The 23,314-nt window shown below is 36.7% G+C and overlaps 1 protein-coding gene across 1 annotated transcript in view; it reads right to left on the reverse strand.

The window, feature by feature from the left end:
• Positions 1-523: 523 nt before the first annotated feature.
• Positions 524-23,314, reverse strand: part of Orc5 (origin recognition complex subunit 5) — a 60,320-nt gene continuing 37,529 nt past the window's right edge. Inside the window, exons 11-13 of the mRNA XM_028778117.1 lie at positions 22,999-23,157; positions 9,123-9,235; positions 524-1,285 (exon numbers count right to left, since the gene is read on the reverse strand). Coding sequence (XP_028633950.1) covers positions 1,240-1,285; positions 9,123-9,235; positions 22,999-23,157 — 318 coding nt within the window. The 3' untranslated portion in view covers positions 524-1,239. The remainder of the gene's footprint in view (positions 1,286-9,122; positions 9,236-22,998; positions 23,158-23,314) is intronic.

Here is a 23,314-nt window from a genome sequence, read left to right on the forward strand (position 1 = left end):
CAGGAAGCATTGCTTTCAACAGTTACCTACAGGCCTGTCTACTCTCCATAGATCTCTGCATTTGGAAACCCAAGTGTGAATCTGTACTGTGCTCAGTTCTTCCCAGGTACTGCCTTCATCAAACATCCTGGGAAGCACTTGAACAATTTCCTGGAAAAACATGAAGAAACAGCTCACTAGCTGTGGTGCTGTCCTCCTGATTGGAAAGCCCTATCTTACTCAAAATGTGATTTTATTCCTCCTCTTTGTATTCCTTATCCCAAAATAAGAGTGAGAAAGAAATAACTCATTTTCTTTGAAGAAGAAAGGGTCAGAAAATCACATTAAAAGGCTTCCTATTTAGGAATGTTGGCTATGAGAATTTTTCTTCATAAAATAGAATGAAAGAGTAAAATACCACCAAAATTTAAACTAGATTATAATTAAGCTCTTTAAACCCATTCAATTTTCAAGTATTCAATGGTAACAGGAAACTACTTAGAAAATATGAACAAGAAAGGCAGTCGGAACCAAATAACACAGCTAATGTAAGAGGAAGAATTTTATTGTGGAGCTCTCAAAATTCAGCAACTCAAAAGAAAAAAGAAAGGAAGGAAAACAATATGCTGATAAAAAGCCATGGTGGTTAATGGTGTTAATTGAGAGTGACCAGTACTGTCAGGTTAGCAAGCAAAGAGTTAGAAATAAAGCTGCTGTGTGTACAATCAACAAGCTGCCTTGTATTTGAGAAAACCAGGGGAAAAGATAAGCATATACAGCACATACTTTAGCAACTATGATCTTTTAAAATAGTGGCCTTAGGAAATCTGCTTTGGCAAGAGCCGGCAGAGGCTCCTGTGGAGAGGAAGTGAAAAGGCTGGGCAAATAAACAAGGACTGCTGGCACGTTCAAAGCGCAGGGGATAGTTCATAGAGCAAAACACAGTCCTAAGTAAATGGGTTTCAGGCAATTTCAGTGTTAAGATAACATCATTAAGAGTAGAACAGATTGTGCTCAAACCCTGCTGTTTATAATTAACACGTTGCTTCCAAATACTCCTGGGCCCCTGGTAAATAGTCTTCTGCTCACATCTACCCAGACCAATCAGAGGATTTTCATCAGATTCCATGCTGGGCCAGCACCTGTTTGGACAAATCCAATAGAGCCAAAGAACTCCTTTCCCTGGGCAGCTGAGTAGTTGGATGAACACAGCTTGGCTTAGTCATTGTCACAGTGTCCATATGGCTTTGAAGCTTGTTTTCACAAGAAATCATACAAGTATTTTATTATGTCAAAGTTCACCGTCCTAGAAACAAAAACAGATAGCATGTTAGCATCCTCATTCTCTGCTGCTCAGCTCTGAATGACTGCAAGGCACGTTGGAAGCAAATCACAACTGGACAATGCTGTCAGATGCACCAGGATAGGGACAGCACTCATTTTTTAAATGTACCTTATAAACACAGCTTTTAAACCATTCAGAAATTACTTAAAACAAAACAAAAAGTTAGAGCTTCTCAGCATTCTGTATTTGAGCTATATTGTATGATGTTTAGATTTTATTTGAAAGCTACTTGCTCGCTGCCTAATTATCAGAATGAAGTAATTAGAGATGCAGAAGTATTTAAATCTTGTTTGCTTCAGAACATTGTTTATCTCCCAAACACCTGTTTTATCATCACATCATATTAGCACAGCTCATCTGTCCTCATTTGTAGCTTTCATTATCTTCAGTCTTTAGCAGTGGCTGACCTGTATGCGCATTTCAACTAAATCTGTATGATCCAAGAATATGATACAACAGACAACGTAGATGTATATTTTTATACCCTGATGGCAGGCAGAATGAAATAACAGAGGAAGAGACATATAATTATTTTCCTTCCTCCAAACTCATTCTTCACTATAAATAATCAGACTTGGAGGTTTATTATTTGAATAAATGGTCAAAATAATTAGATATAATGATCTAGCAATAAGTATAAAATTAAAGCCCTAAGTATTCAGTTCTGCAAAAATAATAATCCATTTGAGAACAGCCTTTTTGAGTCACTAATTGCACATTCTTACTTATTAAACTATCGTCATTATTCTTTTTGTCTATCATTTTGTTATATACTTTCTAAAAAAGTTTCTACACAAATGACTGACATGCCAAATATTTTTAAAATATATGGGTAGGGAGTTATACAGATTTTGAAACACATTTAAAAATAGCTCGATTTGTGAGATACTCTGTCTACTGAAATATCCAATGCTGAACTGAAGAATATGTTTATTATAACAAGTGCCTCCCTGAGAAATACTGAATGTTTCTAAGCAGCAAAACAGTGAACATTTCAATTAAGTCCTCGCAGGCACAAGGATATGACTATAACATCCCAACATGGTCCTTTCACTCACCTCTGAAATCTGCTGGCAATAAAGTCCCTATAGTAATGATCTTAAAATATCCTTACAGCCGGTAACCTGATTTATCAAGAGTCTTAAGAGAAACTAGAAACAGCAGGCGAGACTTATTCATCCATGAGGAAGAGAAAAGGTGTATTTGTATAACTCTCTGAATATATTCCCCTGATGGCTCTGAATTGTCAACAAAGTAAAATAGATTTAATGTCTTATTTTTGCTTATTTGTTTTGTTTTGGTTTTTTGTTTTGTCCTTGATGAAAACAAAGAGTACTGAAAAAGTTAAGTTAAAAAAACAACTAACACCAACATAGGATTATCTGTATATTCCAAAGCATATTATTCAATGGACTACTGGATAGGAGGATAAAATGATCAATGTGAAGATACATCTACAAGACTAAGAATGCACAGAGAACACAGAGTCAAGAACACACAGGGAGACCATAGAGTCAAGAACACACAGGGAGACCATAGAGTCAAGAACACACAGGGAGACCATAGAGTCAAGAACACACAGGGAGAACACAGAGTCAAAAATACACAGGGAGACCATAGAGTCAAGAACACACAGGGAGAACAGAGTCAAGAACACACAGGGAGAACAAAGTCAAGAATGCACAGTGGGAACATACAGTCAAGAACACACAGGGAGATCAGAGTCAATAACACACAGGGAGAACATAGAGTCAAGAAAACACAGTGGGAACATAGAGTCAAGAACACACAGAGAGAACAGAGTCAAGAATGCACAGGGAGAACAAAGAGTCACAACTATGCTGCAGTAACCATTGAAAGATGTTTGTCCAAACAAATGAAAACAGATTACTTTGTGATAGGACCCTTATATGTTTCAGTAAAAATGTGCTGTTATGGCATCATTTATACAATAAAATACTAATAGAATAAATGGTGTGATTTAAACATCCTAAACAACTAAAAAAAGCACTCATTTATAGACAATTCACTGTATTCTGTGTCTCTACTTTGTCAGTCAACTATCCCTAAGAAAGCAAATCATACTGTGTAATTTCTTTTTCTGAAAGATTTTTAGGACTGGGTTATGGCTCAGTGGTTAAGAACACACAGAGCTCTTGCAGAGGACCCAGGTTAGAGTTCCAACACCCACACCTGGTTGGCTCACAACTGCCTATATATCTAGTTTCAAGGATCCAATACCTCTGTCTTCTGCAGTTATCTGCACTCATGTGCACAAACCAGCTCATAGGCACACACATATAATTGAACAAAAGATTTATCTGTGGTGTCCCCAAAGCCTAGAAGAGGGCATTGAATCCACTGAAACTGAAGTATGAGCTGCTAGCCATGTGAGTGATGAGAACCTAAGCTAGGTCCTCTGCAAGAGCAGCAAATGCTCTTCAGTGCCCATGTTGTAAGATTTGATAGCTCCCCTCCAAATCCCAAACAAACAAACAAACAAACAACAAAAACCCAACAACTAAGTAATCAGGGAACTGAATGTGCAAGATCACTACTTTATGAAACATTTATTAAGCAAGGTATCCAATTACTTCTATGGTCCCCCAGCTCTCAACAAACAAGTGACCTGCCAACTGACCCCATACATCTTCTGAAACAATTTAGAATTTCAACAGCATGACCACAATGGCAATATCAAATACCAGGGTGGACATAACCACAGTAACCATGGACAAATGGATCATGTTAAAGAAAACTTTGGTCTATGAAGACGGTACACTTGCACTTGCTTCTGGTCTTTCTTGAGTTTAGATGCACATTAGAGTCATACAAATACAATTTTAAGATTTCAGATAACATACACATAGTGCAGAAGATTCTGTTTCCCATGAAACACAAATTATTTTCTAAAGTAAGCAGCTAGAAAGAAATAGGATAAATACACTGAGGGTGACAATTTCTCTAGGAGTAATTCATTTTGTATCTATGAATATGTATAATATATGTGTGTATGCAGGCTTGCATGATATTAGTGCACACATGCTGGCATGTGTACATGAAGGCTTGACATTGACAATGTCAAGTGTCCTCCTTGATCAGGTTCCACTTTATTTATTGAGGCTAAATCTGGACCTTACCAATCCTAGTTAGCCTAGCTAGGCAGCTTCACCCAGACATCATGTCCCTATCTCTCATGTGCTGGGATTACACACAGATGCCCCTTCTGCACTGCCTGGTTCTGCTGATCTGAACCTTTGTCCTGAAGCTTGTATGGAAATGTCTTACTCACTGAGCTGCTGTCTCCTCAGCCCACCTATGGGTAACTCTTAAATCAGAATTTACAAATTCAGAACTAAACCATATAACATACATTTAAGAATTTAGTTTTATCTATATTTTTTATTTCAACTTATCAATTATTTTACTAAGAGTAAAGACATTTTTGTCTTATGCTTTTATACTTTGTGGCTAGTTTTGAAAATCTGTTTCTCTGCCAACTTTTGTCAATAACAAACTTTATCTTCCAACCTTGAGGCATTTCCATTGACTATGGAGAATTTGCAAATGGTTACCTCATGCCACACAGTAAGACTATTCCATAGTCTCCTCCCCAGAGCTCCTGGTTCTATGTCTTCTTCACACTTCTACTTCACATTCTGTGCTTCCTGTCTGTAAGTCCTTCATGTCTTCACTCAATTTTCTTTCTTTCATTCTGGGCATTAACTAAAACATGGCTCTCTGAAGGGCACAGTTTTCTCCTCAGTTCTTGCTAATAAAGTTTCATCTCTCAAATGTATGCAGACAGTTCGGTCAGTTGAGGTTGGTGTCCTTGTGTAAGATCCCTGCCCTTGAACCCAGCCCATTCCAGTCACCAGCCTTCTATGTACCTTGTCACCATTTCCTAGTCACCAAATACAGTTAACATGGAGTTTGGTTTCCTTAGCATCCCAAGACCTGTACTCTCACTATGTATTTGTCTTCTTATCTGTAAACACTCAGAATAAATATACTCAATAATATTCTACCTCTCAGAACATATCTACTGAGATGTTATTTGTTCCATTTCAAGTATCTGGGGCACCTAAGGGACAATTAGATTACAGATCCCTTCATTTTATTCTGACCTACAAATACCAAGTGTTTATGTGTTAGGCATGAAACTCTTGGCTCCTGGCTGGTTTGCCTTTCTTTCTGTCCAGTTCAGACTCCACAGTTCATCACACCAAGAGCTCACTTGCTAGCATCTACTGAACTCATCTGGCAAAACCCCAGTAGTATGTGATTTCAATTATTATTCTCTGCAGCCCTGGTATCTAGCATATGGAATGCTGCTGGAAAAGATCACAAGTCTCACAGATTGATGCCACTGTAAATTCAAGGTCAAGAATTCCAAGCCCTCTCAGCACGCTGCTTTTCTTGTGAGCAGTGGCTTCCATACCCACAGCCGCTGATTCCAATATTACATACTATTCTCAGTAAAAGCTGCTACTGTTTCTGCCTTTGGTCACAATTCTGCCTCTTCTTTCACGGAGAAAACAGAAGAGATTAGGTGAGAATTTCCTCATCTTTTTGCTACTAAGGTCAGCATCTGGATCTGCCCTGTTCAGTTCACTGCTGTCTCAACCTGGGCTTGATCAACTCCTTGCTACATCCTAGGCTTACACAGCACTGCAAACATTTGGTGCTTCAAATTTACTTTGTTTTGTATTTTTAACTTTCCTCTGTTTTTTATCAGCATTTAAGTAGAATCATATCTTCAAAACAAAAGCTAACTACATAAATGCACACAAGCTTTAGCTATGTCATACTTGTTTCTGGGTCTCCAAAGCCAAGCACTGCGTTAGTATACAACAGGATCATAAATGTTAAGTACAATAAGAACAGAAGTCAAAGCTGTGCTTGCTGAGTCTACTTTCTTATCAAGAATACTGAAGCAGAGTGGAATGTGACGTCTGCCCTATCATGCCCTGCAAGTACAAGTGAGTGCTCCTCATGAAATCAGGACTCTGATTCCTTTCACTGCTAAGCTTCCTTAGTTGATAGGCATGTGAGAGTTCTACATACATATAACTCCATATAACTCCTTTATCTGCTTACGCTCTACCGTGACTTCTTCCCTATGCTTTTTCTTCAAAAGTAGAATTCCTAATTCTAAAGTATCTTTCCTAAAAATATAAATTACTGATCGATCTAATGGTTTGTTTTCTGCTACTTTGCTGACTAGCTGTTATTGTTTTGTTTGACACAAACTAGATCTAGATCACTCTAGTGACAAACTAGACAAACTAGAGTGATCTAGGAAGAGGGAATCTCAACTGAAAAATATAGACTCCCAGATTAGTCTATAGATAAGTGTGTAGAGTTTTTTTTTTTGATTAATGATTAATATGGGTGGGCCCAGTACACTGTGGTGGTGATGCCCCTAGGCAGGTGGTCTTGGTGGTATAAAAAGCAGTAAATGAGTCATAGAAAGCAAGCCAGTAGGAATAGCTGCCCATGGTCTCTGCAGGAGTTTCTATGTCCAGGTTCCTGCCTGCTTGAGTTGCCAACTTGGCTTCCCTCAACGGATAGGAGGGAGTGATCAGGAGTGAGCCAAATAAGCCCTCTCCTCCCCAAGTTGCATTTGGCCATGATCTCTCTCAGAGCAATAGAAAGCACATTAGGACAGCACAGACGCCTCAAAGTAGGCCCAGCTATTTCTCCGACAATCATCAGAAGGACTTGTTCCTTCTACCACACCTCAATTTTGAATCAGACTTCACTCTTTTTCTTCATGTTACCTCCAAAACAAATCCACATGGTTCCCTCCTACCTAAGGTTTTACTGAACTGGAAAGGGTAAGAGTATCCGTAATATTTGTGTAATACGTACGCAGGTGAAAGTCCCACAGAAGCCTGATGACAGAGCAGCTTAAACATAAAGATGTCCTGTGCTTTTCACCCCATGGACATATCTTCAGGAAGATGAACTCTAATTACTCAGCTAACTATTTACACTAATAAACATAAGTCAAAATGACATCTTCCCAGTGATAGAGGAAGCGGTGAGGATAGCTACAGTATGCCTGAAAGGCTTCAGAAACACAAGTTCACAGTTAAATATAAGTGGAGAAAAGCTGCGTGCAAAATGGTGGATGTAAAATCTAGAAAAGACTCAAGTGTGAGCCCACAGGGTGAAGACCAGCGATATGTAGGAAAATACAGGAGACTTGCTATTACGAGAGTAAAGCTAATTGTTATAGATCTTCCTGACTGTAGTAAGGGCAGCGGGTTACACAGAGAAAGGAGTAGAGAAGATTGATGAGAGGCTCCTACAGATCGAGAGAGCATCATTGAGTGATAAAGTCAATCAACGTGTGATCTACAGAAGGACTACAGACCTCAGAGAACAGTGAGGAGGTATGGACAACAAGAAAAGAACAACAAGATCCCTCTCAATTCCAGGCCTCTGCATCACGGCAGACCACAGTGCTGACTGCTGAAATAGGAAATACAGGAAGGAAAGATTAGTCTTTCTTTTCTTGTTTGTGTGTGAAAACAGGTTAGAATTTCTGAGTTCAGTCTTGAGTTGGACTGTAATGTCTAATAAAGGTCAGAAATATGAAATATGAAAATGAAATGGCCTTTAACAATAATGGGACTTACTAATGGTTGTTGAAGTTGTAGGTATAGCTAAAATTGCTTAGGAAAAAAGTGCATTATGAGAAAAGATGCCACGATCAAGCCTCAAGGAACAACTAACTCCATTTAAAGGTCAGGTGGAGAGAACAGGCTAGCAAATGAAACTCAGCAAAACCAGTGAAAAAACAAAGAGATAAACCAGCACCATGGAATCATGGTTTCTAGAAGAGAGCTAAAGAACGGAGTGGTCAGTTAAGTGTCACTGAAAAACAAGCGGCTTGAGAGGAATGCCCTCTAAGGAAATGGAGGGGAGTTCTGAACACAGGCAGGTGACAAGCTCTTTAGGCAGGGAAGGTCCCCATCCCCACCACACACACTAGAAGGGAAATACATATGGCCTCCAGCAGTAATGGCACCAAAAGGGTTCTAAACCAACGGCTTCAGGACTTGTGAATGAAGCATGAAAAGGGGGAGCACAGATGTTAGGATGTATGGTTTACATCAGGAATCTAGTGGGCAGGAGAGAATGCTACAGACTGCACTCTTTATTCCTCAACACCCAAACTGTCATGGCTGGGAGCCTGAAGCAGTGTAATAATCCCAAGGAGAACAAGGAAAGAGGAGGAGGTCATGGAAATCATTTTGTGGTAGGAAACAGACTTATAGGAGTCAGCTTGAAGAGAAGAAATTGCTGCCACTAGAGAGACAGCTACAGAGGAGTAGTATAGCCAGAGTCAGTTAAGGACATGAAGAAGAGAACTGGAGAAGGTTGTAGACATGGGATGGACAGGAGCTCAAGTCAGCTCTTGATAGCGTGTGTCATGAGCTGCCATTCGCGAGCAGGAGGGCTGATGTGGAAGAGGATGTCTTATGGTCTAAAGTGTCATGCTTCCATTCATATGAGCTTTGTTAGCCAATGATCTCTGGAATCCAACCTTCCTTCATACAGACTGCAGTCAATTCATTTCTGTCATATAACACATTAGCTACTACTTCTGACTTTACATCATTGGTAAACTAGATTAGAGGATGCTACAATGGAACTTATTCAATCCTAGCACTTAAACGATCTTCTCTTGTTTAAATGACTTTTTATTATATTAGAAAGGATATTTTAGTTAGTATATAATTTGCATAACTATGGCACTTTACATAATCAGATAATCTACACTTACCGTGCAATAGCTCTGATGAAATCTAGAGAAACTGTGCATTTATATTTTGGTCCATTAAGTTGATCTTCATGACCAACTAGGGTTAACAGCTGTAGAGTCACTAGGGAGGTAATCTAAAAATGAAAGGATATTTTTATGAGAAAATTTAAGGAGACTGAATGATACCTTTATTTACTTACAGTGCTATTAGTCCATAACAATATTAGTATTGTAAAGTTTGCGCACCCAAATGTTTATGTGTATACACATTAAAAACCTAGTTTAATAATGATGGGTACTCACTAAAGAGTCCTAGCTTATTAACAGATGATTTAAAATATAACATTTTCTCACATAAACATTATTTGTATGTGTGTAGGTTCCCCTCTCTCTCTCTCTCTCTCTCTCTCTCTCTCTCTGTGTGTGTGTGTGTGTGTGTGTGCGAGTGTGTGTGTATGTTTAGTACACTTAAGTATGTGTGCATGTGGAAGCCAAAGATGAACTCAGGTATCATTTCTCAGAAGCCATTTATCTTTTTTATTTATTTTTTGAGACAGGGTCTCTCTTCTTAACATCCAAGGCTTATGTGTCAGTTTGGCTAGGTTGGAAGGCCAGTGAGCTTCAGGGGTCTGCCTGTTTCCCAGGCTCTGAGATTACAAATGTGTACCATATTTTTGCTTTTAGTGTGTGTGGATGAACAAATCCAGGTCTTCATACATGCAAGCATTTTACTAAGTGAGCTAATGCCTGTCCTAAATAGAATGTTAATGAATGGAAGAGTTAAGACATTCTCCCACAGCAAAACTAAATTAAGGGCAACCCTTTCTGTTTTCCATACGGATTCACTTCCTAAAATGCTTGAAAATTTTACAAGCTCCTTTATTATAAAAGGCTGACCTACTTTGTACTTCTATTAATGTAAGAGAATACATTAATTACCTCTTACTTTGACAGTGATTTTTCCTTATACTTCTTATAACTTCTGTTTTTCTATAAATTAAATACTATCTCATATTTAATTAGATTCTTACATTGCCTATTATTCTTCACCCACAATTTTCATGGACAAACATAACATGTGTCTCTAACTGAGCTAGGTTAAATTTTCTAAAATATTTTCAGATATTTAAGCTTATACTTACAGGACAGTCACAATGACTGTGCAAAGGCTTGGAACAAGTAAACCACTTTGAGATCACTTTCAGTTCTACCATTTATAAACCAATCATGTAAAGTGGACAAAAGCATGATAATATCATTTCAAGATTTAACAGTCAAAGTTACTTCCAAAATATGAGTTCAATGATGATATCAGTTTTTAGGGATATAGGGTGCTGTTTTAAGAAAGCTAGTATTAAAATATTCAAAGCTAAACAAAATAATCCATGTAAACTTTGTATACAAAAAGCATAATTTCAGCCGGGCGGTGGTGGCGCACGCCTTTAATCCCAGCACTTGGGAGACAGAGGCAGGCGGATTTCTGAGTTTGAGGCCAGCCTGGTCTACAGAGTGAGGTCTAGGACAGCCCGGGCTATACAGAGAAACCCTGTCTCGAAAAACCAAAAAAAAAAGCATAATTTCAGGGTTATTCATTCTACAATCTTGTCCTATGAAAACTAATAGTAACATATGAATACATAGTTCAGGAAAACATCTGTTACATAAAATAGTATAAACATACACTGACACTTTAAGAATACCTTGTTAAAAATTTAAAAAATTAAAAAATTTCCTAGTTTATTAAAATGTTGCTAGAATAAAATCAGAATATATCAAAGCATAAACATAATTTATGGGCTTAACATCTTAAATCTCAAACATATCAATTCAAAATTCTAAATAGAAACTTTTAGAAAAATGTAGAAAATTATTCCTATTTCTGCATAAATATAAGGACATTTATCATTTCTATTGATTCATACATTCTCTAGTTTCAGCAAGGAAATGAAAGTAGAGTATGTAGGTTATAAATTAACATCTCAGAAAAACTTAATCTTCATTGGAGAAAAGCTCACTAAACAGTAACAACAAAACATCCTCTACTTGAACATTACAGGGTATCTATTTTTAGCATTTCAAGTTTACAGAAGGTTTGTCATTCAGTTGAACTTTGAATTACCCTGAACATATTTCATAATAAATAGTAACAAAGGCTTACAGGGTTTAGAAAAGGATAACCACAGGAGAGGAAACTTCCAGATCCAATAAGATGGCATAGATTCAGATACGCTGCTTTTCCCTGTTGAGTACAGCTGGAAACCTGGGAGTAACTAACACAAGGGTCACCCAAGGAGGCTGTGGAGAGGGGAAGGACCGCAGCCCATGCAGATGCCAGGCCCTGAGGAACAACAGAGGTAAAAACTTGGAAACTCCTTGTCAAACAACAGAAAGTAAGTCAGGCTTAGCACTGCAGTGTGTGAGCCAACAACACCAGATTTACGGCCAGCCTTATTCTCCCCATGGACAGAAGACAGTGGTGAAAATGAACTGAGAAATCTGTGTCTGGCAAAACTATCATTTGCAAATGAAGTGGAAATGGACATTCTTAAACAAGAGAAAATTAGAGAATTTGCCACTGGCAGACCCACCTATAAAGAATAGCCAAGGGAAATTCTTCAAACAAAAATATAAAAGGAACAAAAAGCATCAAAAAGAAAAATAACAACAGAAAGCAAGTAGGTAGAAAAATGCAACACATCCTGTGTCTAATATTTGATTGAAATTTGTTAACAGTATCATATATTTATGCCAATGCTAGTTAGTCAGTGTACATGGCAAGAGAACAGCTTCATATAAAAATCTGCAGACCAAATTTCAGAGTAGCTTCATTTATAAAAGTCAAATCAAAACCCTCCACCAACCACCTTCAAACTAAAATACTTGAAAGAATGTATATGTCAAATGGGTTAATATTTAAAAACTGGCAGTCACATCACAGAGCACTAAGCAATAAAAACAAAGAAAGGGGCTGGGGAGATTGGTCAGTGGGCAAACTTGTTTAACCGGAGAGGTGGTTAGGATTCCCTAGCACCCACACAAAAAGCTGGTATGGTAATATACACATGCAATCACAACTCTGGGGAGTGTAAAGACAGGGGCATCCCAAGAGTTTGATGCCCAGCTAGTCTAGTCAAGTGGTAAAAAATTCTGCCTCAGATAATAAAATAGTGTGACAGAGGAAGGCACCCAACACTGACTTCTGGCGTGGACACCTGCCACAAAGATACACACACCTGCAAATGAGCACAAACTACTGATACATGGAAGATGAATCTCAGCTACCATAGACTGGGGAAGGAAAGGGAGATTTAAGGGTATAGCTGTCAATGGAAAATAGGTAGATCTTTATAATGATGAAAATGGTTTGTACCTTAATTGTGGTGATGAATATCCAAACCTACAGAGGAGAAAATGTTTTCTATGACCAAATGTAGAGACGTATATGAGGATGATTAGATGTAGAGGGGATAGCTGGGTGGTACTGTCCCCGGGGTTCTATCTTTAGTACCCAAACCAAACAAACATTTTAAAAATTAGACGCCTTGCCACCGGCCTACCCACAAAACAACCCCAATCACATAGCAAATAGTATATGTAAAGAGGGGAAGTTAGAATAAGATCAGTAGACTACATCAATGCCAACTTCCTGACTGGGTTATTTTTATCTGGATTTTGTGCAAAATGTCCCTGCTGGGGTAAATTAGTGAAGGACACACAGGAAGATGAGGTTTGGATCACCAATTACAACTGTAGGTGAATGTATAATTATCCAGAAAGAATGTTGAATGAAGAAAATATAAATACTGATGAGGTGTTCAGAGACCCTAAAAACCTTTATTGTTATTTCAAACTGTTTAAGTAATCTATGAAGATACAAAAATCTCTTAAAATTAAAGCATGTTATGACCATATTAATCAGGATTTTTAAAACACTCGGATACAATATGGCCTTAGGTGGGAAAGTGAAGGAAGGCAATAAAATAGTGATGTAGCAGTGGAGTAGGTTTTTAACCACGTAAGATCTTCCACTTAAAGGAACATAATTGGTTATGGTTTGAAGCCTGCCCTCAAGTAGGGCTTTCAGTCAGCTGCTCCATGCCGTGAGTCTACATTGCTTTTCACAACTCTGTCAGAGTATGGAGCGACAAAAACATTTTTTTTTTTAATACTATAGGAGGATTATAATATAACCCCAACTTGAGCATTTCCACCCCAATTCTTACCTTTTATTTCTATTCTTCAAAATGACAAGAATTTTTTTTTTATTTAAGAGCTATAAAGACCACTTAGATTTTAAATACATTATTAGAAAAATTTCTAGTATAAAACATAATTACAAATTATTTCTGCAAGAAAAGAAGAGAAGAGAAGAGAAGAGAAAAAAGAAAAGAAAAGAAAAAAGAAAGAAAAGAAAAAGAAAATTCTGAGGGGCAGAGAGACTGCTTGGAGGTTAAGATACTTGCTACTCTTATGAGAGGAGCTGGATTCAACTCCAAGAAGCACACTGGGAGGTGCACAACCTGCAACTCAAGTTACAGGGTCCAAATTTGCTCTTCTAGTCTCTCTATGTACACTAGCATGCTTACATACAAAATAAATACATCTTTAAAAAGGAAATTTTGAACTGGCTCACAGGACATGGAAATCTCAGAAAGCACACCATAAAAGATGATGAGCATCTTTAGATCCCAATCAGCCACCCAAGGATAACTATCAAGTCTCAATTACTTAATGTCTAAGCCCAATGAAGAAGAATACAGCACACATGGCATCCTGGGGATTTACTAGAAACACTTTAGAGGACAAACAAAACTTGAGGTCATGCATTCCCAGTAAGGACTACATTATATTACTAGTGCTTAGCAAACAATGTCTGACTTTAGGTAATGCAGACTGTAGAAATGGTTTGCTGAGACTGCCATTTAGAAAGACACTTTAGTGTTAGCCTGTTTTTCTCCTCTTTCATCCTCCCTAGAATAAACATTTCATTAGGTACTTTATAGTTAACTAGAAGAGACATATACAAAGGTCTCTAACACAAATGGTCACTACGTAAGAAAATAGATGTTTACTGTTCTGGTGTCATGATTGTATACTGTACACATTGAATTTCACATTATATTTCATAAATATGCTGAGTTATGTATTGATTAAAAGTAAAATATTTAATATTAAAACCTGAAGTATATAACCTATTTCCTTTACCTCCTAATATATTCACAAAAAAATTTGAAAAATAAATACCTCTCTCTATATACAATATTTTTGACGTATGTCTTAAATGAGACCATGCAATACTTGCTTAGTACATCTTTCCTATGCTATTGTGTTCTTTGTTCTCATTCAGGAAGGAGATGAGCTGGTTATTTATACCTTAGCAATAGGAGCTCACGTACCACAGTGAGGGTTTTTTTTCTTAATCTGAGAGGCAGTCACTAACAAGCTTCAGCTGGAAATGCTTAATGTAAAAACAGTGTGAACCTGTTCCTGGGCTAATAAACTGTTCTTTCTGCCAACAACAGGAAATCAATTTACAACTGTAATTAATTTTTAACAGGCTCATTATTTTTATACCTTTATAGGATGGTATATAGGTCAACTGATTTATAAAACACCCCATATTCTAACTGTTCTGGAAAACCTTTATGATCCAAAATATATTATTTAAATAAACAATATATGAAGCATCAGGGTGCGAACTCCACACAACTCAGCAAGTGTCATAATTTATTAGTATCAAAGCTTGTGATAGTTTGTAGCATAACTATTCATCTTAGATTTTTACACACGCACACGCACGTGCAAGATAAATAAAGCACTATAGAGAGAGCAGTTCAGTTTAAAACTGCCACAGCTTCTTTACTTTCTGGAAATGGTTGGTAAGCTTTAATAGCTAGGAAGGTCCCAAGTACACCAAGGAGAATGGAAGCCACTCACTTAGGGACACTGTGTATGGAAAAGTCTACACATTCAGGAAAGCTGGAGAATAACACACAGTAAATGGCAGCACTTAGGTGCGCATGCTCCCCCAAGAACACTAGTGGACACATGTTTCTGATTCTAGAGTGGGGATGGACATGTCAACAAAGGGGGCAAAGTGTGCACTTCCTGAGACATGCCATGAAGGGGTCAGACCATGAAACATAAATGAACTCAACAGTGACAAACACAAAGACAAAGAAATACGAGAGGAAACAGCTTATTGTGAATGGGGTGGAGAAGAAACAAAGTGTCAAATATGGGGTCAGACTGAACAGGGCCTTAAAAGAAAGGCTATGTAATGAAGAGGTGGTTCTTTAGATAGTGTAATTCGTTAAAAAGCATAAGCAGAAAACAACAACAAACAAACAAAAAGAAAACAAAACAGGAATCAAATTCAGTTTGTGAGTTTATGCTGGAGCCTTTGTATAAGGAGCCTGAAGGCGAGGAGCCCAGATAGGAAGCTGGTGTAGTTTTAAGAGGTGATGACGCTAACGACTCAAGGCATGTGCTGGGGAAAAGAATAAAGGATATTTAGTATTGAGAAAGAAAAAGCATATTGGATGTGGTCAATTAAAAGAAAAACTCAGAATTTATTTCTCCATTTGCTAAACTACATAGTATTACTTTTTTCCCTATCAACAGGCATGCATACACACAAACATACATACACTCAGTAGAGGGTGAATGAATAGATTACCAGGTTTACTTTATTTCCTTAATGTACAAATTTGTTTATTTGTATGACCAGTTTTGAAATATAAGACTGAAATGCCACAAAAATTAAGTTGTGGTCAGATTTATCGTACCAGGGTAAGACATAGTTGGATGTTCAGAAATGCAGTCATTAATGTGGATGGAGAGCTTGAGAAGGGATATAAATACAGAGTTCATACACAATCAACACGTACGCAACATCTGATACCAGGAAATATGACAGTTCTGGCTAAGCTCTTTATTATTCTGAATAATCAGGGCTTGTTTACCGACCATTCTAAGAATTCAACTATTTACAACATGCCAAGTGTCTGGTTGAGGGAGCAATTAGGTTCTAAACATGACTTGGGCCCAAGAACCCTAATTTTCTATCCAGAGGAAAGGGCAGCAGTACTATGTCTATGGATGGGAGAAGCAGTCTCTCTATGGATGTGCATGTGTGATAAGTCTACAGATGCCTGGTGTGTCCAATCTCCTCCAAAGAAAGAACCCCAATGAGCTGTATACTAAAATATCATGGGAAACTCACTTAAGGAGCATCAGTTACTCTATCGTGATTTACAAGTATTTGAAAATGTAGCACACATTTCCATAATAGAGATTGTCCCTAATCATTTCTTTCCTAATTCAAACTCCTTTTTCTCTTTTAAAACAATCAACTTCACCATTTCCAATCAAAAGACATGCACAGACTGCTTTAGAACAGCCTTCTGAGGTAAGGAGCCTGCTGCACAGTGGTGGGTGGTACAACAGTAATATGCCAGGGGTACAAGGAGAGTTGAGAGTCTCTTCTGCTACACCACTGGAAGCTGAGCATCATGGTGGTGGTGCTCTCAGCTGCTAGAGAAGGGTCGGCCTCTTTAAACAGCATCCCTGCTGACCTATTTCTTCATGAGTAACGTGGACTTTAAGTAAGCCTCTCCATTACCCTATATGGAGTGGATGCCACACATATCTCTGCTGTGGCTGGGGGCAAAGATGCAATATGATTAGGATAAGTTAGCATTTAGCTATTTGTTCTGTGACTCACACAAACTCACCTAAATAGCTTAAGCACTTGAGGGAAGCAGAGAGAGAAGAGAGTGCTCTCCACCTCACCTTCAGGGTTAGTATCAACACAACACTTTTAAAGACGATCTCCACTTAAGTCACCAAGTTTAAAGTCTAAAAAGATAATGCTCTGACTCAAAACAGTTGACATGAGCATCTGAGAGCAAGAGTTTAGAATGTTAGCTTTTATATGTACAAGACTATATTTCATATATCAACATATATATTAGGAAGTCCTTTAATACATTATTCCTAGTGTTGCCTGACTAGGACTTAATAAATATAATTACTTTTTACAGAAATAATTCAAGAACCACCATATAATATGTAAATTAAATTTTCAGTTAAAGTAAACTACTTATAAAAATCAATTATTTGATTAAAGTGCCTTCAGTAAAAGATTAAAGACATCTGAAATATTTTCAATGAAGAATCTAATGTTCACTCTAAGCTCTGAAACAGTAATGTAGCTTTCTAAGGAAAGCTATCAAATGCATACTAAATCATATTGTCTATATGACTGTCTATATTTCTATAGTCTATAATTTATTATATATAATTTAAAAGCTTCAAGTATCAACTGAAATTGTTTGATGACACAATTAAATGTATACAAGCATTAACAAGCCTTAGTTAGACACAACTGTCAAACAATTGCAGCCCTAAACACTACACTCAAGGCATGTCAGAGGGAAGACTGAAGAGATTTATCACTCCATAAGACTTGATTTTCTAAGTCATCAAATGTCAGGGATTACTGAAATAAAGGAAAAAAACCCTAATTTTAAATTCACCCAGTACTGAAGCATGGCAGGGGCTGATTTTGAGTGTTTGGGTGCTATATCCTTCAGCACTGTTCTGTTCTCAGAATAAATACAAATGTCTCTGCAGAACAGAAGAAAGGCTGAGAAGGCTGAAGAGACAATTGGTTCCTCTTTTATTTTCTTTATCCAAGACAGTGTTTTAAGTATAGTAGACACTTTTATTTGTCTAAGTATAGTAGACAAATATCTATCAGATAAAATTTTAAGTGAACAAAAAAAACCCTTCAATTATAAGCAGGAAGAAGTATTAACTTTGCAATCTAATTAAATTTTATATGCGTCAAGACAGGAAAAAAATTAAATAGCTCCCATTTAAAAAAATCTTAAAATAAAACAAATACAATGGATATGTATGTGCATTTGAAAGAAAATGTCAAAACTCTGGTTTTAGTAAAATAACATGTCAATTCTTGTAGCAGCAAAGAAGTCTTCCTTGTAGTTATGGTGAGTGAAAGAAGAGAGCACCTGCCTCACACTCTGCCAGTAAAATGTAAACCACCATTCTGTGTTCTGAGCTAGTAAGTCAGATGAGCAGAAATCTTAAGGTTATTTAAATACAATTAATCAAACCTTGGGAGAAGAGATTTAAGCTTTCAGTACAAAAAAGTAGTGTAGCAAATAAATGCAAATACATCCTAATACATAGGACAATGCTAAATAAAAGCAGAGAGAGTAGAAACATCTATTTTAAGAAATAAAAATTTATATAGTAACTCATGTTCTAAAATGTTTTCAATAATGTTCACATAAGTAAAAATAAATCTACAGGAAATTCTGAATGTTTTTTATGTACAACTCAATAGGAAATCACCCAGAAACTGCATATAATTGAAAATATACCTGCCAGCTGACATGCTGAATGAAATTGTTTTAAAAAATTTTATTGATTCCTTACCTCTCACCCGTTTCTTTTTTTTCCGTTTTTTTTATTGGATATTTTATTTACATTTCAGATGTTACCCCCTTACCCCGTTTCCCCTTTGCCCCATTTCTTGTTATTAATTCTTAGCACATTGTAACTGTCATGTTAAATAATTACATGTACTAATCATAATAAATTATTTTAATTTTATTTTTCAAAAACAAATAAGATCAATGTTTATGTAAATATGTACAGTTCAATGTTTCCACTTCTTAAAAAACACAATTTTCCCTTTTAGAATCACCTTTACAACTTGGTGACAACTTTAGAAATAAATTAGTAGTTTCATCTTTTGGGGAAAAGTGAAGTAATGCAGCTTACTATTTTATATAAATAATACGTGACAACTGAATAGAACTGCACTCGTGTTCCTGCTCTAAAAAGCAAATGTTCAACATTTTCCCAACAAGTGAATAAGTTTTCATCAAACAAGGAAAAAGAAAAACACACACACACACAAATCATAACATGGATTTAATATGTCTGTGGAAAAAAATAACTCCATATTTTATCTTTGAAGAGGGCCTTTAAAGGTCCTACCTGATCAAATTAAAAATGTGAAGGTAACGCCTGTAAGGTTTTCCCATTTGCTGCATGGATGTAGTGTGGTGGCGTGGCACATCTGTTCCACGCGTGCTGCATGTGGCACATCCATACCATGAATGGAACCAAGGAGAACAGGTAAGATAGCGGTGTGCATCTCTGTCAGCAGCACCATCCGCACAATGGGAAGGCATGCTGCACTTACCTTAACGGGATTTTAGAGTAGTACATAAGAATGACTAAAAGGTGCAGAAGGGTAAAGATTAGGTATGACTAACATCTAAGAGTCTGAAACACTCGAAATGCTTTCAAGATACAGTAAACCTGAACATCCACACAATTTAAAATGCTCAGTGTGCTGCTCCTCCCTCTACTCACCTAGACACTAAAGCACTATAAAGTATACTCACTACAATGATTAGTATTACCTTCAAGAATTATTTTCAGGGGGCTGGAGAGATGGCTCAGTGGTTAAGAGCACGGACTGCTCTTCCAGAGGTCCTGAGTTCAAATCCCAGCAACCACATGGTGGCTCACAACCATCCATAAAGAGATTGGATGCCCTCTTCTGGTGTGTCTGAAGACAGCTACAGTGTACTCATAATAAAATAAATAAATAAATCTTTAAAAAAAAAAAAAGAATTATTTTCAGATCTCAAAACCTTAAATCTTCTTTAACATGTTATTTTTATAGTTTCAATACAGAAGTGATTCCAATGATATAAAATAAAAATAAATTTTTCTTTGTGCTAACTTTAAATGTATATACCATAAATGATTATGCTTTCACTCAAACAAACCAAATGTGGAAAAATTTCAAAATCACTTTCTTTTTAAATACCAGGGACAATGTTAAGTTAAAGCTGGTGTCTACAGCAACTTAAAGCTACACTATAACAACACTGCCATCTAGTGTTCATGTTAAAAAAAGAACATCCAATCTAAGTGTTATTGATGTGTGTTAAGTTTAAATTGTGTTTCAGGTGGGCAAGAGTAGTTGACAGATAAATAAAAGGAACAAGAAGAAACACAGAACCGGCACTGACAGTCACTGCTGAGCAAAGGCAAAGTGAGGTGACACAACCTCCTTGTTGCCTCACAACAAGATTTTGTTCTTGAACACGGTGCGTGTTTTTGTTTTTGTTTTTTTCTTTTCCTGGATAATTTATTGACCAGGCAGAAGCAAAGGTTAAATCCTTAAGCCTAGGTATATTTATCTTCTTGGTTTTTCCTATCTTTTATATTCTAATAATTGGAATGACCAAGTTCCAAAACAATTTTATAAACAAATATATATGCATGTTCATTTACATGCTTTCAATATCTGAAACACCATAAATACCAAATGTTGATGAGAAGAGGTAACAAAAGATCAAAACTTCCACTGCCATGAGTTACCAGATAAAGACACACTCTGAGCCAAGCTACTCCTAACTATTTTAGTACCAGTAATGTACACACAAGGATTGGTGACACTGGTCACATTGTTCATTACAGAACACTCGGTAAATCTCTACATCAGAAACCTCTCACTGTATGTAACTTTAATTTTTCCTTAAGAGAGTATAACTGCTGAGTCTATTTCTAAACAAGTAAGATTCCCTAGTAACTCAAGGCACGATAGACGAGGCACAAAGTGTGCTGTGTGGCAGGGGTGACACTCAGAAGAGCAATAGTAGCAATGGTGCTGCACTATTACCACACAGCCACATCTAATGCCAACCAAGCTCCTAGAACAGCAGCTGCCAACAAGTGTCTCCTTGCTTAGTTCCCAAACTTTGGTCCTGCCTTCCCCCCCCCCCACCGCCGCCCTTTTCTGAACTGTATCCAAATGTCAACTGATGGCACTGCTTTTCCTTTTTGTGCAGTTATTGTTTAAGTATATCAGAAATACTAAAGAACAAAACAACTCCGCTCATGCTTTCCAGTCAAGTTCAACTTTTACCTTGGCTGCCACATGTTTCTTACAACGCAGAAGTAATCATTTTCTGCTGTTAGTCTCCCATGAGCCTCTCAAGCCTCTCACATGTTCCTTTACAGCCTTTTAATGCTATTTTTACGTATCCTCCCTCACTGACCCCCATTAAGTTGCAAACTCCCAAAGGAAAGTTTTAAAAAATTATTCTTGTTTGGTTCTCAAAAAGGTAATTTGGGGGCATCTAAGAATTATATTCATATACACTGTAATGTTGCTTCTTTTCCACTTTAAAGTTGTTTTTTTCTTCTCTTCTAAGCTGAATTTGTTTAAAGGTAATAACACCTGATATCCATTTCAGTTACTGCAGTAGCAGAAACAAATAAGAAAGTTGTATGCAGAAAATTACTAACAAGAATAAAGGCTAAACAAGTGCTATAAACTTAAGAACCCAGAACTCAGAAGGTAATGCAAAGGATTGTAAATACAGTAGGGGCAAGATGACAAAATCCTGTCTCAACAAAAGAATCAAGAAGAAAGGTACTAATGAAGTCCATGCTTGACTAAATAATGATCATAACTTCAGAAACAGCAAGTTTTAAAAATATAGAAAAAACTTTTAATACAGATTAAAACTGAATTAGTTTTTTAAAAACTCTCAGCACCTGCTAATTATTTATACAGCCTAGCAACTGACTAGAATACCTTCCTTCAACTGCAGACTTTGTGCACACACTTTCTATAGATGTTCATATAAAGTCCTATGTTATACAGAAAATGATCTAGATCCAATGTCAAATATGTTGAGACCACAATCTATCTTTGGTACTTTAAGTCTTTAGTGAATTAAAAGCTATCATTACATGTTATAAAACCTGACACCTATCCTGAAATCAAATTTAAAGTGAACTAATTAGTATGTAAATTTAACTATTTACATATTACCAACTATAAAATGTATTCCTTAATACAAACTACCCACTGCATCTGACATGACATGTGTTCTAAGAGATGCCACTTTACATCGTTTTGCCTTTTCTATTCCTAGTACACACTAAGTCTTTCTGAAACGTTTAAGAAATCTAGCATGGCTATACTTACAGAATTTTTTTAAAGGTGAATGAACTACTTAAAAACAAAATACCCAAACCAAAATATTCATTTTCTACTTCTGAGCTTATGCTGCCATCTAGTGAAATCCTGAGAGTTTAGCTATTCTGCTGGAAAACAGTAATAGCACGCCAACCTGGAAAGTAGATTTATGAGAAATAGACACTATAGATTATTTTCCTACACATTTAAAAGATGCGTCCATTAAATTATGCTTACATATTATAATCCATCAATTTAATCATCAAGCTATTTGTTTAATCAGCAATAATTTTTAAAATAACTTTACTGAAAAAAAGTGAATCAGAAACATTAAATTGATTTTGTTATCATTTATAAATTCTGTGATTACTCCCAAGGAGTTTGTGTCTGGAATTTTTAATACAGCTGCCCATCAGCATCCTCAGGAGGCTTGTTGAAGGGCCCCATCCATATGTGCCAAAGGTGGAGATGCACAAGCCCCATGTATAAAACAGCATATATTTACATACAGTGAACCTCATCTCCAATATACTTTAAATCATCTATCACTTATAAAAACATAATTTAATGTAAGTGCTATATAAACAGTTGTTATATTATATTTATATTCGTATTAAATAACAAGAAATGGCCTATATATGCACAGTACAGAAGAATGCTACTGTCTTCTTTTCCTGACTATAGTTGGTTGAATACATGAATCCCAAACCTAGCTCTAAAAAGGGCCAACTGTAGTTACTAAGAACAATATTCATTGTACAGTTAAAATATTAACATTTGTTGAGCAAAAATCTCTATGCAGATTTTCATACTACCTGAAGAACTGACTGGGAAAGAATCCAGCATGAGGCCTACCTGGGAGAAGATATTTGCTGTTGGAGCCACTCTGCTGTCCACTATACTATACAATATTGCTAATAATCTGTCCAGTGGAAATGGCTTTGGTCCAAGAAGATGATTGCTTGTCTGTTGAGAAAAGAGAACAGAAGACTTTTTCTTACACCACAACATATGCTTTCTATACTATAAATTCCCAGTAGTAATATAGTTACAGTTTTTCTCTCAAATATACTAACAAACTTAACCTAGAGTCCTTAAAACATTGCCTGTTATCATGATCTATGTTTTGGCATGTTTATTAGCATCCACTAATTATACACAACAATGGGTT

Source organism: Grammomys surdaster, unplaced genomic scaffold (genome assembly GCF_004785775.1).
Source record: "Grammomys surdaster isolate TR1022 unplaced genomic scaffold, NIH_TR_1.0 325, whole genome shotgun sequence".
In the NCBI taxonomy this organism is placed as follows: Eukaryota; Metazoa; Chordata; class Mammalia; order Rodentia; family Muridae; genus Grammomys; species Grammomys surdaster.